Source organism: Trematomus bernacchii, unplaced genomic scaffold (genome assembly GCF_902827165.1).
Source record: "Trematomus bernacchii unplaced genomic scaffold, fTreBer1.1, whole genome shotgun sequence".
NCBI classification, from domain to species: Eukaryota; Metazoa; Chordata; class Actinopteri; order Perciformes; family Nototheniidae; genus Trematomus; species Trematomus bernacchii.
This window is the reverse complement of record NW_022987973.1, coordinates 15,566,664-15,584,408: the sequence shown is the minus strand read 5'-3', so window position 1 is coordinate 15,584,408 and position 17,745 is coordinate 15,566,664. Positions and strand designations below refer to the sequence as shown.

Below are 17,745 nucleotides of genomic sequence, written 5' to 3'. Positions count from 1 at the left end.
CCACACTGTGTATGCCATTCCTTATATGCGTGGGAGTGTATTTATGTAACATAGCAGGGTTTCCTATAAAAGATCACAGTGCTTCGAGGTAAAAAAAAGTCAGCCAACAGCTGGGCTGATATAGGGACCCTCTCTAGACATCTGCTTTCAGAAGGTTTAAATGGGAAGCAATGGAGTTTTCTCCCAAGATACTCCTACACAAACAGCTGCAAAACATGAGACTATTTATTAAGGAGGGTTTTCTATAATTAAAACAAAAGTGATACTCTCACTTGTGTTTGTGGGAGCAGGACAAAAATAACTCACACTAAAGGAAAGTCAATCACGTATTGCACTTAACCTGTTTTGTAGTATATAATGTTATCACTTTTGATAATACTTTATTTATATTTAACTGTCGCCCTAAAAACTGAATGGTTTGGTAGAACAAGATGGTGTTTGAAATTGGAAATCGATCAACATTTTTCAGTTAAATCATTTCCTTTTTAAATATTTGAATGTAGCTATTTTTGCAAACAAGTTTGGAAAATGTAATAGTAAGTACATTTTTTACATTACATTTTAGACTGTTAAATATAATGCAAAAAGCAACATTTGTTCCTATTTGACATCAGTCGAAAAACTATACATTTAAAACACTGATGGATGGGGAGTTCTCTATAGCCTACCTGACATCCTGTCCTCCCTCACTCACAGGTTGGAGAAACGCACACAGGTAAGTTTCCAGTCCTACAGCCTGATAGCGACAGAGCATTACAGCCCTACGTCTCAGTTGGAACACTGAACACTCTTATCATTAACTCACTAAACCTGCACAATATTTGTATTCGACAGAAACTAGAAGAAGCTCATTTATGCCTTTTGTTCGTTTACCGCAAACCCATTTGGCGCATCAGACCTTCTGCGACCTCTTGGAGAAACTCACTTGTTCCCAGCAGCAGACTTCTGACTTTTGTGCCACAGCATCAAAGCTTTCCTTTCGACAAGGATTGACACCTCGCAAGCAAAATATCAAGGTGCTTGGGTTCTTTACGGTAAGTGAGGATAAATCAAAATAAACAAAATGACTGTGTGTCAAATATAGGCTATACGTAATCGTTCTAGGCTCATATGAGAGTTCTTAATTTGTTTAATAAGCTTCATTAGCCTATACAACAAAAGATACAGATTATTATTATGACCGCGGTGAGGTTGATTTTTGGACTGTTAGCAGTCAGGCGAGATCACACCCGAGACCATTAATAAATTACCGTACAAATCAATGTTACTTGCAATACTTCTGTGCTTGCTAGCTCATTTCGATGAGAGTTGTGCTAAAAGAAAAAGCATAATTAAACGTTTTTGTATGCTGGATTTTAGTCCACCTTGTATTTTATATTAAAGTTGTTAATAAAATGTGCTTGTTATTTAAAAGTCTCGATTTTCTTTCAATAGCTTCGTCACGTGACCAAGTGACTCCAAATCAGTTCAGCATTTTATTATACACTTGACACAACTATTTTTATTGGATTTGAATCCAGCTTCTGTTTATTTAACTATCTTTTCTGATATATTTCATATCATGTGGCCCAGTGACAACTCCACACAAGGTATTATTACAGAGGACAAATTAGACACATCTCTTTTTTTTTTATTGGATTTGGGTTTATAGTCCACCTTCTTTTCTATACAAATATATTAGTATGGACATTTCAGCATTTATTTCCTTCCATGACATGTGACTTGGGGACACCAGATCCCACAAAAGAGATGTGTCCTATTTGTTTAGTGTGTCATTTTGTAGTGATTTGGAGCCACTTGGTTACATGACTCTCAAAGCTATTAAAATCTAAATAAAGGATTTTTTCCGTTTCATCAGTCAAATTATGCCCTTAATTTACATGTTGTAGCCTTCAAACAGACCTTTAAAACTATGTAATTAATTTACTTTGATGTCATATAAATCAGTTATCAGAAGCAGTATATTGTGGTGCCAAAATGCAGACGCATTATTTTTTACTGACTATAGTTGATAAACATCATATGTGTAATTCGTGGCACAATTCAAACGGGATCGAAAGATAATCTTTCTCTCTCCATTGACTTCAATGCATAACTTTTCCGAAATAAGGTCCCATGGAGCTCAACCGGAAGGGGAGGGACTTCGCCTCTCTATTCGCCAAATTACATTTTCATAGAAAATAGTCAGAGCTCACTAACAAGGTGTTGTGCTGCCCTCTACTGACAATCTCCTGTAGAAGCATCCAAAGTTAAAAATACAGAAGTCTGTGTGTCAACTGAAAACTCTAGCAAAAACAATGCAAGCATAATTATTCCACTGTGCTTTAAGGGACTTACAAGCCAAGCCAGATTCCTCTCTGCAGGCTTTAGGGTGGCACAGAGACCACTAATATCAGGGTGTTTCTCCTGTCCCCACAGACAGGATGATGATCTGTTGCATCCAAACCCTGCTGTTGTTGGGTGCTCAGCTGGCTCTTTCAATCCCCAACAACTTCTTCTACCATGACTTTCGCAAAGGAAATGGAAACAAAGAATGTATGCACACAATCAATACATTATTTTTGTAAAATTGTTTTAATGTGTTCTTTCAGTCCATCCTTTAAACTCCATTCTTGTATGTAATGTCTATATTTCCTATAGTTCACTTCAGTGGTGTGAAGCTCCATGTGGACTCTGCTCAGCCTGCAGTGTTTGCAGCCACAGGGGATAATGTCACGCTGCCATGCAGGTTTTGGTATGAGCCCGAGTTGACCTCACCAAGGGAACCCCGGGTCAAGTGGTCCTGGCAGCCTGCAGCTGGGGGACATGAGACAGACGTGCTGGTGGCTATCGGCTCTCGAAGTCGAAGTTTTGGGGAATTCAGGTTGATAAAAAAAATGAATAATGATTATATATTGTTATCTTATTAGGGACTGTATGATCTTGTTTGTCTTTTAACTCACAGTATGTCTCTTGGTCAGGGGTCGTGTGCAGATCAGACAGGATTTCCCAGGAGACGCCGCACTTGTGATGACTAACCTAATGTTAAATGATACAGGCCGTTACCACTGTGAGGTCGTGGACAGACTGGAGGACAAGAGCACTTCAGTTTATTTGGAGTTACGAGGTATATGTACACTGATACACTGCTCTCCATTCTCAAGAGGCAATAAGAGTCCAACAATACTCTTATATATTATATTCAGAGATACATTTTTTAAAAGATAGGCAGATGTTTAGAAGACAGGCTTGTTGTAATCTTTGCACTTGATTAATATATTCTATTCTTCTGTACAAAGAGATTAATTTCAATCTCTTTATTGTCCCTCCAGGCAAAATTAGGTTTACAGTGGGCAAAAACACAAACATAAAAGAGGACCTGGGCAATTAATGGTAACTGTCACAGCAATGAAGTAAAACATATTATTTTTCCCGTAAAACTATCAAACTATTGTAATAGTAGCTATTATGAAGTGATGCTGAAGATTTTTTGTGGTAGAATGTTGATGAATGTAAACGTTTTTTTCACAGCAGACATTTTTTCAGAGACAAACAGGTATTATATTAACAATAACGAGGTAAAGTGTCCCAGTGAGTAACACTGAAGGCCTCTCATCATTTCCTCCACCCAGGTGTGGTGTTTCCCTACCAGCACCCTCGTGGTCACTACCACCTCAGCTTCCTGGCAGCCCAGCAGGCCTGTGAGCAGCAGGCCTCCACACTGGCCACCTTCTCCCAGCTCTTCCAGTCCTGGAAGGAGGGCCTGAACTGGTGCAATGCAGGCTGGCTGGCTGACGGGACCGTCCAGTACCCCATGACCCGGCCCAGAGTGCCCTGCGGAGGGGACGGCCTGGCCCCAGGTGTCCGGAGCTACGGCAGACGGCACCTGCAGCTTCATCGTTATGATGTCTTTTGCTTCTCCTCTACACTCCAAGGTGAGATGGTGTGAAACCTAACAATGTGATAGGTTCAAAATATGGTTCCAGAGAAGCTCTTTTTCAGAATCTATAACAGAAAAAAATGATTTAAAATGATTACGAGTGTCTCACCTGAATATTATCTTTATGTGCAGGACAGTTTGAAGTAAATTAGCAGAATTACCTTTATTTTAAGTCAACAGTCTCACTCTTGGACGTCTGCTGTCTAATGTTGGAGGTCTGAAACACAAACACTTTAAACTATCATATCCAGTCTGCAGAGAGTTCTCTTAATAATAACAATACATATGTTTTCTTCAAAGGTAAAGTCTACTATCTGCAACCCTCTCACACGATGAACCTGACGGAGGCCCAGCAGGCGTGCCAGGAGGACGGAGCACAAGTCGCCAAAGTGGGACAGCTGTACGCCGCCTGGAAGCTCTCAGTGCTGGACCGCTGCGACGCAGGCTGGCTGGCTGATGGAAGCGTTCGGTATCCCATCACCAGGCCCCGGAGAAACTGTGGCCCCTCAGAGCCGGGGGTGCGCAGTTTCGGCTTCCCTCCTCCACAGCACAAACACGGGGTCTACTGCTACAAGTCAGGGGATGAATTAATGTAGAACCATTTTCTAATTGGGGGTCAGAAATGCAAAGATGGCACAATTTTCTCAAAAACGTGTATCCTTATGAGCATTCTTGTCATTATAACTGTGTAAACTTTGGAACCCTAAGCCTAAGTGTGCAGTGAGGATTAACAGGAGGGAAATAGCAGAATTTTTTTTTTTAATTAACATGCATTCACATTTTACTTCAGATGTATGTAACATACCTTTGAGTGCTAATGCCTTGTATTTGTATGTAGAGATTATGTTTGTATGGTTTTGAATACGCTTTCAAAATGATTATGAAGAACAGACAACCCATTATTACCACCTTCTTGTCTTGCGTGTAATGCAGTAATTTCCTAGAATGCATGGTTCGAGCTATTTCCGAGTAATGTCTTCACTGTCCTTTGTAAATGCATGTGACAATAAAAACGTTAGTTAGAAGAGAGTTGAGTTTCTCCTATTACTGTACGTCATCCTCCTCTCCCTCACTTGTACAATTGACAATGATAACAAAAGAAATGGAAGAAGCAGATGGGAATCAATCAACTATGATATTCACAGGAGAAACAGAACATAAACCAAAGACAAATTAGAAATATCAAAAAAAGATCACTTGATACTGTAAACATCAACAAGCCATTATAATTCTGCGTATTTCAAGTAAAAAAAAAAGTTCTTACAAGACAATGTTCTGTATGTTTGTATAGAAGACAGACATTGAAGCAAGGTATATTTACATTCAAACATTTTCTACACAATATACTCTTTATTTATTAAAATAAAAATGTTGCAACTTGTGATGACAATGTTAAAAATTGCTTTAAGTTTGGGGCATGCTTTATATATTTGGAGATAACAGTAATATGATTTTGTAGAATTAGTCAATTACCCTACTATCAATTTGTTTTCAAACACAAATAAATCATCTAAAGCTCAACATTTAAAATAAAATAAACAGTAGTGTTTCCCTCTCTCTGTGGGAAACACTACTGTGTGTGTGTGTGTGTGTGTGTGTGTGTGTGTGTGTGTGTGTGTGTGTGTGTGTGTGTGTGTGTGTGTGTGTGTGTGTGTGTGTGTGTCTGTTTTTGTGTGTGTCTGTTTTTGTGTGTCTTTTGATCTAAAAAACACCTGAAAAAGAGAAGTAGCAACACTTGTCTAACTGCAGGTTTAATCACAGCCAGCAGATGGCAGTCACATGTTTGGATGCTTTTGGGTGAACAATAAGAGCAGAACAAAATGTGCAGAAACTATTAAACAATATAAACTCTCTCAGTTACATCACAAATAAACAACCTTTAATGAAATTGAAGGTTTACACCACCATGCGTCATGATCCACCAACAGTATCACACGGCCAGATTGAATCAATGGATTTAAAAGATTGTCATGAATTTACTGTGAACAAACTGCAGTCATGCAGAAAATGTGGCATTTATGGTAATACAATCATATTAAATGTGAAGAATGCAGAATGACAGAAATGTGACTGCTGGAAATCAGAGGTGAAATGTGACGGCCGAACAGGGAGGGGGAGGAGAGCGAAGGAGCATAGAGAACACAGTGTACACTCACAGAAGTGTGTTCACGTACTCCTCGGTCTCTCTCAGGTTTATGAGACATACGTATGGGGGGCAGTGTGATATTTGCCATGTGGCTGGTTTTAGTGTCTCAGGCCTTCATGTCAGGAAACACAATGACAAATGATTTGGTTATAAAATCACTCACGGCTGAGGGTTAACTTAGTCTCAGTGTGGATCTCAGTTCATGTGTTCTGTTCATTAAGCTATGAAAATGATCATACTTACTGCTTTAGCAACCAGAAAGTGCCAAGTTCAAGGTTAATGCAATATTGAATTATTAGGAAATAATACTCATGAATAGGACTGTGTAATGTCCACAACAACTGAAATATGTTGAAAGGAAGTGGATTCATGCTCTGACCTCCACACCCATGACTGAAAGTGCGTGACACAATATTTGTGTGAGTGGACACATACTAATTTAGGCATTTATTCAACTCACGGCAAATTAGCAAAGAAAATAAGTTACTTGGAAAAAGAAGAGCCAACTGAAAAATAAAAGAGTGCCAAATGAAAAAATGCTCCATCTTGCTTGACATGATGTTTATAAAATTGTTTAGTCAAATCCTTATTTTTTTCTTGTCAGTCACTGAACCAAGTATTTCCATTTTATGCTACCTGCTTTTTTATGTCGTTTTTACTAATACTTCTATACTCCACTAGATTTCTGTTGATGTACTTCATTCATCTGTCAGTTACAGTTAGTCATTACTTTTCAGATTTACATTTTTCTTACAAATCACATTACTGGGATATAAAAACGTGATAAAGAAAAAAAAACAGAAGTCTATAAAGTAATTATTATTATCAATCTTTTCCGATTCCAACAATTAAATACTGCTTCCACTGTAATGCATCAGTAATAATACAACTACAACCACTAATAAAATTAACAATAACAATAATTATTATTACTATAATTATAATAATGTTATTAATAATAATAATAATAATAATAATAATAGTAGAATATCCAACGTATAATAATGGATCATAACACTGACAGAAGCCATTCTACCTTACAATGAGTCCTTATACTTAATTACATTTTGATGATGACAACCATACATTTAAGACATACACTAAAGTTTTGTCACATTTTTCTTGGTATTGCTTCAGCACACATAACTAAAGGATCTGAGTACCTCTTCTATCACTGGTTAGTGCATGTGATACATCAACACTACACCACTTACACGGCTGATCAATGACACAACCGTAAAACTGTCTTTTGATATTTATTCCTTCAGCTGTTGGTAGAATCAGACATGGTTAAGCTGCAAATGTGCTATCTGAAAGTGCTTTGTTCAAACTCAAAGGACACATCTAATGTGATGCATGCTGTAGGTAATACTGTTACCTGTAGGCATAAAGCAGACAATTGAGGATTCCCAGAAAAGGCCTTCCTTACTGAAATGAGGCATGAAAAACATGATTATCCCTGGTGTCATTCCAAGAATCTCCCAGTCACATTTAAAAACTAAACGTGTTATCAATGAGGTAAAATGAGGATAAAGAGTTAGGTGGAAAATGTTCATTTGACATATGGACCCCAGCTCAAGCTATGTATATATTTTTAATAATGTTTAGTTAAATTATCTCAGGTTGACCCCCACCACACATTACATCACTTTGAATGTTAGAGCTTTTGTTCTGTATATTGTTTTAAACCTGGAAAAATCTCCTACAAAATCGCAGAATGAAGTTGCGTCAAACTATCCTACAAAATGACATTGAATTCTACTTCACTTGGCGACTTACTCTTCATAGCTGAGGTTCTCGAGGGTGTAAACCCCAACATAAGTAATATTTATGGTGCAACCTCAGGAAACTCTGTCATAGAGTTGGTTGGGAAGTTTCTATACAAATCAGACAGAGGTCAGCTGCATGCTGGTGAAATAAACACCACAGCAATGTAAAGATGTGATCCTCCTGCTGGCAGCTTTATCTTGTAGCTATATTATGTGTGTATTATGTTTAAGGGTAGTAGCTGATAACACTGCTGAATGCACCTAGGGCTAACATGGAAAATAATAAGGGGGGAAACACTGACAGGTCATCGGCACCATGCCGACAATGCAAAGTTGCCCTATAATTAACATGGGTCTGTTATGTTCCCAGAGCCCCTGTCCTCCTATGGATTACACAAGTTAAGAAGTGCCAACAATAAGGTGCAAATAACTCACTTTTGTTTTGTGCAACGGTTTTATTTTCTTTATTTTTTTTTAGCACAGTGTTTTCCCTCTCTGTTTTTTTTTAATATGTAGGCAGACTAAAGACAATAGTTTATTTCTTGAGAGCATACGTTTCTTTGTTAAGGCTTTTCAAATCCGGTCAATTAATTATTCCAATATTCAGAGCCGGGTAACGCCTAATTAAAAGTGGGCCCAACATAATTTAAAAGTACCAGGAATTTAATGTAGTTTGGTTCAGTTGGAGCTTTAGTCTAACTTGTGAATATATAGCATATGGGTTATCAAACTTTAAAATACATAATTTCTTATAATCTTTATAAACGTAATGTATGTTATTGCATTCAAACTTACAATGGGGTCATTTAGGAACCACATTTCCTTCTAATATGCAGTGGAAACAAGGTGAAAGGATTATATTAAATTGGATTAGTGGATTGTTTAAACAGAGGTATGTTGATTTTGAAATATACATTTACCGTTGTACTGAATAACGTTGAAAACATTGGATATTGGATAGTTTAAACGGATATGCATCCTTTTTACTAATCATATGTTTTCCAAAGTAAATACAACATATTAAGGCTGTTGACTATAAAGAACGCCTTTAGAAATAGTGAATTGGAACCATAATATAGTTTAAAATAGAAATAATGAATTTGACTCAGGTCACATGACAAAAACACAAACATACTTTCTCTCGTTGTGTCTCTTTTTGTTTTTGTTTTTACTTATTTTTTATTTTTCGTCAATTAAAAATGAAGTTGACATCATAGTAGAAAGTGTAGCACAAGTGGTGGGCGAATAGAGGAAGTGGGATGGAGCTGCGGTAAAACTCACTCCTGATTGGCTGTTGCTGGTTTTCTGAGCGTTGTGGAGGTGTTTAAATAGCCAATCAGGTCGCCTATCCTCAGTATGTGTAGCAGCAGCATTGAACTGACGGCCCTCTCTCGGTGGAAGACCGCGTCCGAGTGACACTGCCTCGTCTCTGCTCTAACCCACTTAACTCAAGTGCCATGGAGGAATTAAGTAGTTGACGTTTCCTGTTGTAACCTTCTCTTTTTAAGCTTTCTTCCCGTCCGATCACTGCGATCCTGAACCGGTTTATTGACGTTTTTGAACCCTTCTGTCTACAAGCTTTAACCATCCGAAATCATGAAGTACATCATCGGCATCGGCGGGTGAGTTCCTATGGATGTATGAACGGAGGCTATGCTAAGCTAGCTGGCTAACTGGAGCTGCTAGGCCGTAGGCTATAGGCACACGTGGAGGAGAGGGCGGTCATGACATCCGCTATAGTGTAGCTTCTTTTTTGTTGTACTGCTGTTAAAAAAAAACAATATGTTAGTGATGATTTTTCCGTTTTGTATAAGGGTTTATCCTGGTGATTTAAGTAAATAAACAAAGCTAACGTTTACTAGCATGTACAACAATAAGCAAACCCGCCATAATGCACAGGTGATCCACCCTTTTATGCCATGAGGCAGTCTTCAATGCCTAAAGTCATTCATAAAATGTGTACAGTTTGTGTACAATTTCTTTTTTTGTACCACTCTTCATTCAAACATGCCTCCCCTTTTTCAAAGCAAACTAATACAAACTACAACAATTACAGCAATACTATTTATTATGAATTAAAAATACGTTTTAACGTTTAAAACTGACGGTTTAAGGTTGAACTGTTTTGTTTTGTTGAGGAAATAAGTGAAAATCTATGTTAATGAGTAATTACATATGTTTAACATATCTGAACTAAATTACGGTGAATACCCTCACAATGACATTGATGTGTTTTATAATGGTCAAAAACGAAATGGTTGTTAACGGTACAAAACGATTCTTCGACCTTGAACAATGTTTTAGTGAGAATCGTAATAAGCAGCATAATATTAAGATAAAGAGAATTGTCAGTGTTTTCTGTCATGCATTTACGAAGTTTTACACATAGCTTGATCTGTGATGCATGTCTTTATGAATAAAGTATATTTACCATTCAAAATCAAGTTGTCTCTTTCATAAGTACTTCTTTAAAGGCTAGGTACCATGTATTTCAAGTGTTAGTCAAACCATTAATCTGTAAATGTAACAACTCTATGTAGGTTGCATTGTCCAACATTAATGTTGTGCTTTGTTCCTTGCAGCGTTACCAACGGAGGGAAAACCACCCTCACCAACAAACTGATCAACACCCTGCCCAACTGTTGTGTGGTACACCAGGATGACTTCTTCAAGGTGAGCCACATACACACACCTGTCTTTGAATATTGAATACAGTTAACCAAAGGGAGGGCTCTGAGTAACACAAGTTGGTACGGTGTTAACACTTTGCTGCCTGTGTTACTAGATATAGTTTAAATTCTTGAGTAAAAGGCTATCGGAGCCTTCCATACAGCAGAGTGGTAGCTCGAGTGGTATGCACCTGGGTACATCTTATTGTATCTTTCAGCCCCAAGATCAGATTGAAGTTGGTGAAGATGGCTTTAAGCAGTACGATGGTAAGCCCAGGTTCTTAATGAAAGGGTTTGAGTGTGTTTGTTTGTTTGTTTGTGTCGTATGTCTGCACACGCATAAATGTAATTTGCATGCAATATAGTCAAACTTCAGCACTGAATACATTTCTTACTTTCTATGCGCTTCTTTGCACTTCAGTCATTACTGCTCTGGACATGGACGCCATGATGAGTACGGTCTATGCATGGCTGGACAACCCCGTGAAGTTTGAGAAGTCTCATGGCGTCAATAACACCCTGGATACTGAGATCGTCCCAAAGGCTGACCACAAAGAGGATGAGGAGGAGACTCACATCCTCCTTGTGGAAGGCTTTCTGCTTTACACCTACAGGTAAGGACACATGGTGTTATCTCTCACTGTTAAAACAAGGTGTGATCCGTCAGTCTTGATGTTTATTTTGACTCTTGCCTTGCAGACCTTTGATCGACGTGCTGAACCAACGCTTCTTTATTTCCATCCCACATGAAGAATGCAAAAAGAGGAGGTGGTAAGTGCTTTAGTGTTCACACACTGTTGCTAACTGGTGTTTATAGTCTAGCTCTGTTTTTTTTTATTAGCTTTATGTAATTGGTGTTGTGTCTCTCTGCAGCTCTAGGAACTACACGGTGCCAGACCCCCCCGGCCTGTTCGAGGGCCACGTCTGGCCCATGTATTTGAAACACAAGAACGTCATGGAGTCATCAGATGTTGATGTCTGTAAGTATGCACTTTTGCTTTTTTTTTTTTTATATATTTAAAGATTACAATTTCTCCTCTTGATTATAACTTGTTGTTTGTTATTACAGTGCAGCTAGATGGAACCAAGTCAAAGGAACAACTGTTCAACTTTGTCTACGGTGACATCCTGAATAATATCCAGAAGTCTTTTTAACTAACAGAGGTAAACAAATCATCCCACTGTCCTGTTCCAAAATGCCTCCACCCAAATGCTAGTTTCTAATTATCTTTCTGTATTACAGGTCCTACATTCAGATAAAGGGAGCATTTACTCAGCTTGCAAGCAGAACACCGCCTTGCCTTAAGTTTAAACCTGGCAGCTCATTCAGCTGACTGCTACGATGTTTTGTAAATGTTTAACTGAGGGCATAAAATGCTGGCATGTCTTTATATCTACCATATTTATTGCTTTGTTACAGCATTAACTCCCACAAGTCTATGGGTATTTTCAGAGGATGGTTGCACTTATGTCAATAAATGATCCTTCTGCAAATGTTGTGCTTTTCTGATTTATTTAAAGGGAAATTAACAGCTCTAGTACAAAGGAAATGCAATGTGGAAACCAGACAAAATGTAGTTGAGTACTTGTGAGAAGCCCCCTTTTTGGTAAATGGTTTTATAATCTAAAATGAACCAAATAGTCCCCATGTTTAGCACTGTTAAGTGAGATGCTGTGAGCAGACTGCTTTCACTATCTTCCTCTCAGGCAACAGTTGGTGCGAGTGATAAGTGGAATCACATAGTTGAACCTTGTGACCTCTAGTAAAGAACACAACCCTTATCTAAATTCAGACACACTATTTCCCTGGAAGTGTTTCCTTTTTCTTTTTTAATAAACTACATCAAAGGTCCCTTTTACTTGGGTTTTATTTTATTGCAAGATTACATATTATATTGGGAGTGTTGGTTCATGCAGTATATAATGCATGTTGAGACTTTAGTACTCTAGGAATGCATATTAAAGGTCTGGAGTCTGGAAGGCAGACCATCACTTGGAGCAAGTTTATGTTAGAGTGAACATCTTAAGGGCAGTGTTTTGTTTTCCCCATATTCCAAGAGAATATTTTCAAAAGATGCTTCTCTCCAGTTGCAATAATTAAACGTTTTTTTATTTTCTGTACATTCCTATAATAGGTAATCAATAAAATGCAATATCCTGTGTAATAAAAGTAACCAAAGACACTTTTGTCTTTAGAAAAGGCTAATTGCACTGAAATAACAAGAAATAATAAACCCGTTGTGTATAACCCTTCTCATTATTTTATGTTTTCATCTTTGCTTTAAAAACACTCGTCACCAAACCAACCTGCTGCGAAAACAAACTACATGATATATTAGTCACCTAACCCAGTCACTGTTTTCCACTGCTGTGTCTTTCTGGAATAAAACAATCCTCAAATGTTGATATTACGCTGCATGCAGGGCTAATGGAGGTCTGACCAAGACGGCATGTGTTGTATTATTCACCCAGAACAAAGCAGCTCTTATGGGTTTCTCTAGTTCCAGACAGGTGGCATGGTTGTTGACACATCTCAGCAGCAACAGCACAGACACACAGACAGCCAACATCTGTCATAAAGGCTTTTTTTCTTTTTTTAAATGCACTTCAGTTATTCAACTACTGTTAATAATTGAGGTTTTAATGTTATATTTATGGATTTATATGCCCTCAAATTACTCCTCAGTATTTACTTCACACATTTGTTCTCTGGTACATTACAACATTCCTGCTCTATGTGTCCACACACACTAAATGTTCTGGCATGAACATCCAGCTTTATATATACAGTCTATGCTCCTAACCAGAGGTTTCAAACAAAAACACCAAAGCACAACCACAACATAAACAATATATATAGTACAGTATAGTATATATAAACTCCAAAATATGTGTAGCTTGCCTCCATTCAAGCTTAAGTTAGATGTGACTTCAGGTCATGGGTTGTTTTATGCATAGAGTTTGAATAGCTCAGACAACCAGTTCATTCAAATCATTAAAGGTAGAGAGAGGAACAAATAGTGAGTGGGGAATATTGCAGTGTAGTTTAGTTTCGAGCAGGATACAAATTCTAAAATCCTTTATCCCATTTGTTGACAACACATTCGTTTATCTTGAATTAACCTTTTCCAGTCTGATAGTTTTTTCTTTTTGTAAAGTACTGTTTCAGTTTTGAGTTCGCAAAAGCAGGTATTCTGCCTAAAGTTTTAACAGTAACTCATAATATACTTAACTTCCATGCCAAAAATCCTTTTTGGATGGTGGTAATTTCCTCAACAGGTAGCTAACTCGTTTTCATACGTGTGTGACTTCACAGCGTGCGCAAGCAGGTCAGTTTGAACTTGTATGTGAAAGATAAGGTGTTACGTAAGCATGACTTTTGCTGGCATGACAAATGATCATGGCTGCATTACTGCCCTCTTGTTATGATTTGAAGAGCAATGTGATTGACAAAAGAACCAAGTAGTTCAAGCTAAAAACATTGTACTAAAACAATGAATCAGAATCAGAAACAGGTTTATTACCAGGTAGGTTGACACGTACGAGGAATTTGACTTGATGTCATGGTGCATACATAAAAGTAAAACAATAATGTAAAACACGGATAGAGAACTAGAAAAATATAAAAAATATAGTCAAATATAGCTTGGAGAAACTACTATAAACTCAGTGTCCATAGATACAGTACTTTGGCAAATGGTACAGTGTTGATAGAAGATATCTGTCTTCTGACAGCCGCACTGCCTTGGGACAACAACCCTGTCCTTTCTAAACCACACCGACCTCCGCACTGGCACTAGAGCTGCAGTGTTGGCTCTCACTTGATCTTGTTTACGTACTTGAGCACGTGTGTGTCTGTCTTTGTGTCTGCATGGGTGTAGGTGTGTCTGTGCTGCACGTGTCTCTTGCTCCCTCTCCCCATACACACCTCTCCACAGTGCATCCAAAAAGCAGAGGGAGCAACAGTCTGCAGTGGTTGACTTAAATAGACCATATAAACAACACCATAAATCCTGCTTTCAGACCTCTAACTCCATACAGTTAAGGTTTGGATTATCATCTCCACCTCACACAGGTCAGACAGGACACGGCCGTGCGACCACTAAACCAAGCTGGCGGCAGAGGTGACTGCGACTCTGTGGCCTCTTGTCTGAAAACAATTTCTTTGTCTCGCTCCTATGGCTCACAGCTTTGCAATGCATCTTTTAACATATTTCCTCCTGTTTTCTTCTGGTACCCAACCAAGAAAAACAAGGACAGGGCGCATTCAGTTAATCAAATCATCCTTTCCCTCCACCACAACTGTTGAAAGCCTCCTTCTCAGCCTACGACTTGTTGCTATATTTACTGCTTTTACTACAGTCTAAGAGGAGCCCATGAAACCAGCCGGCGGTGCCATAAAACCCTTTGTAACGATTAGGGATGTTGTGAAGGCTTGTTTTTGAAAACGTGACGTTCTTAAAGCCGCCCTGGCTGTGAGCTGCGCAGGGTTCACACTGCACCTGTGGGGCTGATGTGAGGTCAGCCTTTCACCTACTGTGGTGCACTCACTCTGTCTGTGTTTACGCCGAGGGCAACAGGCCTGACCACAGTGCACACCAGGGCCGATTCTTGCTATATGCGGACTACGCGGTCAGATAGGGCCCCCAAAAAGCTAGAATCGGCCCTGGTGCAGACACAACAAGACACTTTGTGATCCATATTAGATGCTTAAATTGTAAACACTGCTGTTGCGGCTGCTGCACAGAGCTATAGTCAAAGAGGTATTTAGATACTTCAATTTAAAACATATTAAGTTAGTTGCAGTGCATTCAAGCTTCTTTTCCCCCCCTGAAATAGTTATACAAGCATTACAAGTTCAATGTACTGAGGTGTTTAGAGTACACATTTTGTATTTACAGGATAATATGGGAAAATGTTTACTGAGCATATAAGATCAAGGGGCTCTTGAGGCTGCAGTCTGCTGTTACTGTGTCAACTGGTTTGTAATGGTGTATCTGTAAATGTGTTCAAACAATGCATGATGTGTATTAACTAAGAGTAACATTTTAAATCAAGAGTTATAATTTCCGTTTTGTTCATCGCCAGTGGTGGGAGGTAAATATATTTAAGTGCTGTGTTTTGGGACGTATCTTACCATGTCCGTGCCCCTTTATACAACCCTACCCTGTTAATTATTGGACTCTTTAATCAACAACATTTTATTTGACAGTTGTGGTTAATAGTTATTTTCCAGATTAATATTTGACACATGAAAAACAAATGATGAACTTATGAAATGCCATATATCCTGTAGTTCTCTTCACGACACAGACACAGGTCGGATCTTTAAAACGGGCATTTATTTCTTGGAGTTTTCATCTTGTAGCCTCCCCTCTTCAGTTACGCCGTGAGAACTACAACAACGAATTACACGTATACATAGCCAAACATATTAGCATATTGTGCTACTACTAGGGTTGCAAAGGGCCGGAAAGTTTCCGGTAAATTTCCGGAAAGTTTCCATGGGAAGTTAAGCTGGGGAATTTGGGAAATATTCGATGCAAAATTAAACAAAAAACATGACATTTCAACAGATTAAAAAAATAATAATAATAATTCTAAGTAGAACAGAACAAGTTTTAATTATTTAATTGAACAATTATTTATTTCATTGAAGAACGAAAACAGGAATGTTGAGTTAAATATTACTCACCCCCCCCCCCAACCCCACTCATTAAAAAATGAACAAAAATGCACCCCCCATCCAAAAATCCCCACAAAGTCCCATTCAAAATGTTAATTGAAAAGAGCCCTTCTCCCTCATAAAAGTCCCATTAAACATGCACATCTTCCTTCAAGCGATCCTCTGCATTTTTGCTAAACCCTTTCAGTCAATGGGCTCTTCCTGGGCCTCATCAACATCCAACTCTGAGTCTTCCTCTTCAGTGTCACTGTCCAGCCTTGTTGAGGATGGCTCTGTGTCAGGCTCAAAGAGCCTTAGGTTTGCCCGAATGCCAACCAGTTTTTCCACTCTCACATTTGTGAGCCTGTTGAACCTTTGTGTGGTCTCAATAGCCATGCAGTAAGCAGTGTGCTATGGCTTGGATATTCAAGTGTACTTGAATGGCATATGTTTGTTTTAGTCAAGATTATGCTAAAATATACTTTCCCCAACTATATTTAAGTTCCCTATGAAGAGCCAACCTTCAATTTGGAAAATTCCCAGTTTATTCCATACATTCCCGTTAATTCCCGTGGAAAGTTTCCATCTTTGAAAATTCCCGGAATTTTGCAACCCTAGCTACTACACATATATGAATGAAAATAGGACATATGAAAACATAAAACAAATACCTCGTTGGCCGCTTCTCGTGAAAGGAGATTAATCTTTAAAGTTCCTTTTCCGTATAACCTTGTCAAATTATAACTTTGTCACAGACTTCAGCAGAGCTTCAAATAAAGACGTCAACCCACGTTGAGTTGTCCAGTGCATCAACAAAACACGCAGTACCAGTACATGAACAAACATTAGTGCCTAGGCACAGGAAACAACAAACACTTACGCATATTGGTTTAACATATAAAACAAACTGTATTAAATCATGCCATATTTAACGATTATACTATTACATGAAATAAAGTATTTATTTATTGAATTTAACTATGAAATTAATTGTGTTGTTCTTTTTAATTAAGGCAACTTTGTTACGTCATTTACATATCCTTCAAAGTGAAACCAGTTGTTCTAGATTTTGCAGTTTGACCAAAAAGTCATTTTCCTTCCCCTCTCTGTTCAAACTTTAAAGAGGTGCAATTATCATTCAAAAATAAAATTCAACAAAAAAGCAAAGATAGTAAGAAGTACCAAAAAAACAATAAAAGTGGCAGGACTTTGTTTAATATTTTTTGCTCTTACATGAATTATCATAGAACCCTTCGGGTGTATCTTGTGACCCTTTCGAGGTGTCTTGAATCATCCTTATAAACTGCTCTATGTGCAGATGAAGCTTTTTAAACTACTATTTTAAAATTAAAGCTTTGTGTATTGTCAGGCTCCAAAAAATACAACACTGAAGTAAAACACTGATTGAAACATTAAATGTATTTACTTCCCATCCATGTATAACACATAAACAAATGCATCATTTGTGTTTTAAAAGATGTGGTGGTAACATGTTAAACCTTTATGCTTGAATATCTACTCCGTACCATCTGTTGAGTCACAGAAACATAATTACTAATGTCCTCCTTGCCCACATG

At 38.1% G+C, this 17,745-nt stretch overlaps 2 protein-coding genes across 3 annotated transcripts; both read left to right on the top strand.

The window, feature by feature from the left end:
- Positions 1–972: 972 nt before the first annotated feature.
- Positions 973–4,515, top strand: LOC117471394 (hyaluronan and proteoglycan link protein 3-like). The gene is made up of 6 exons (XM_034116365.1): positions 973–1,034; positions 2,419–2,535; positions 2,641–2,863; positions 2,961–3,106; positions 3,612–3,914; positions 4,220–4,515. Exons 2-6 carry the CDS (start codon positions 2,424–2,426, stop codon positions 4,513–4,515), a joined length of 1,080 nt encoding a protein of 359 aa, XP_033972256.1. The 5' UTR covers positions 973–1,034; positions 2,419–2,423.
- Positions 4,516–9,181: 4,666 nt separating this feature from the next.
- Positions 9,182–11,998, top strand: mibp2 (muscle-specific beta 1 integrin binding protein 2). 2 transcript variants are annotated; one of them, XM_034116970.1, is made up of 8 exons: positions 9,182–9,456; positions 10,417–10,507; positions 10,722–10,770; positions 10,925–11,117; positions 11,203–11,274; positions 11,377–11,483; positions 11,573–11,667; positions 11,747–11,998. In XM_034116970.1, the coding sequence occupies exons 1-7, from the start codon at positions 9,431–9,433 to the stop codon at positions 11,656–11,658; spliced, it is 624 nt and encodes a 207-aa protein (XP_033972861.1). In that variant the 5' UTR covers positions 9,182–9,430; the 3' UTR covers positions 11,659–11,667; positions 11,747–11,998. The 2 variants fall into 2 exon arrangements, with proteins under 2 accessions (XP_033972861.1, XP_033972862.1); XM_034116971.1 differs by lacking the exons at positions 9,182–9,456; positions 10,722–10,770.
- Positions 11,999–17,745: the final 5,747 nt, after the last annotated feature.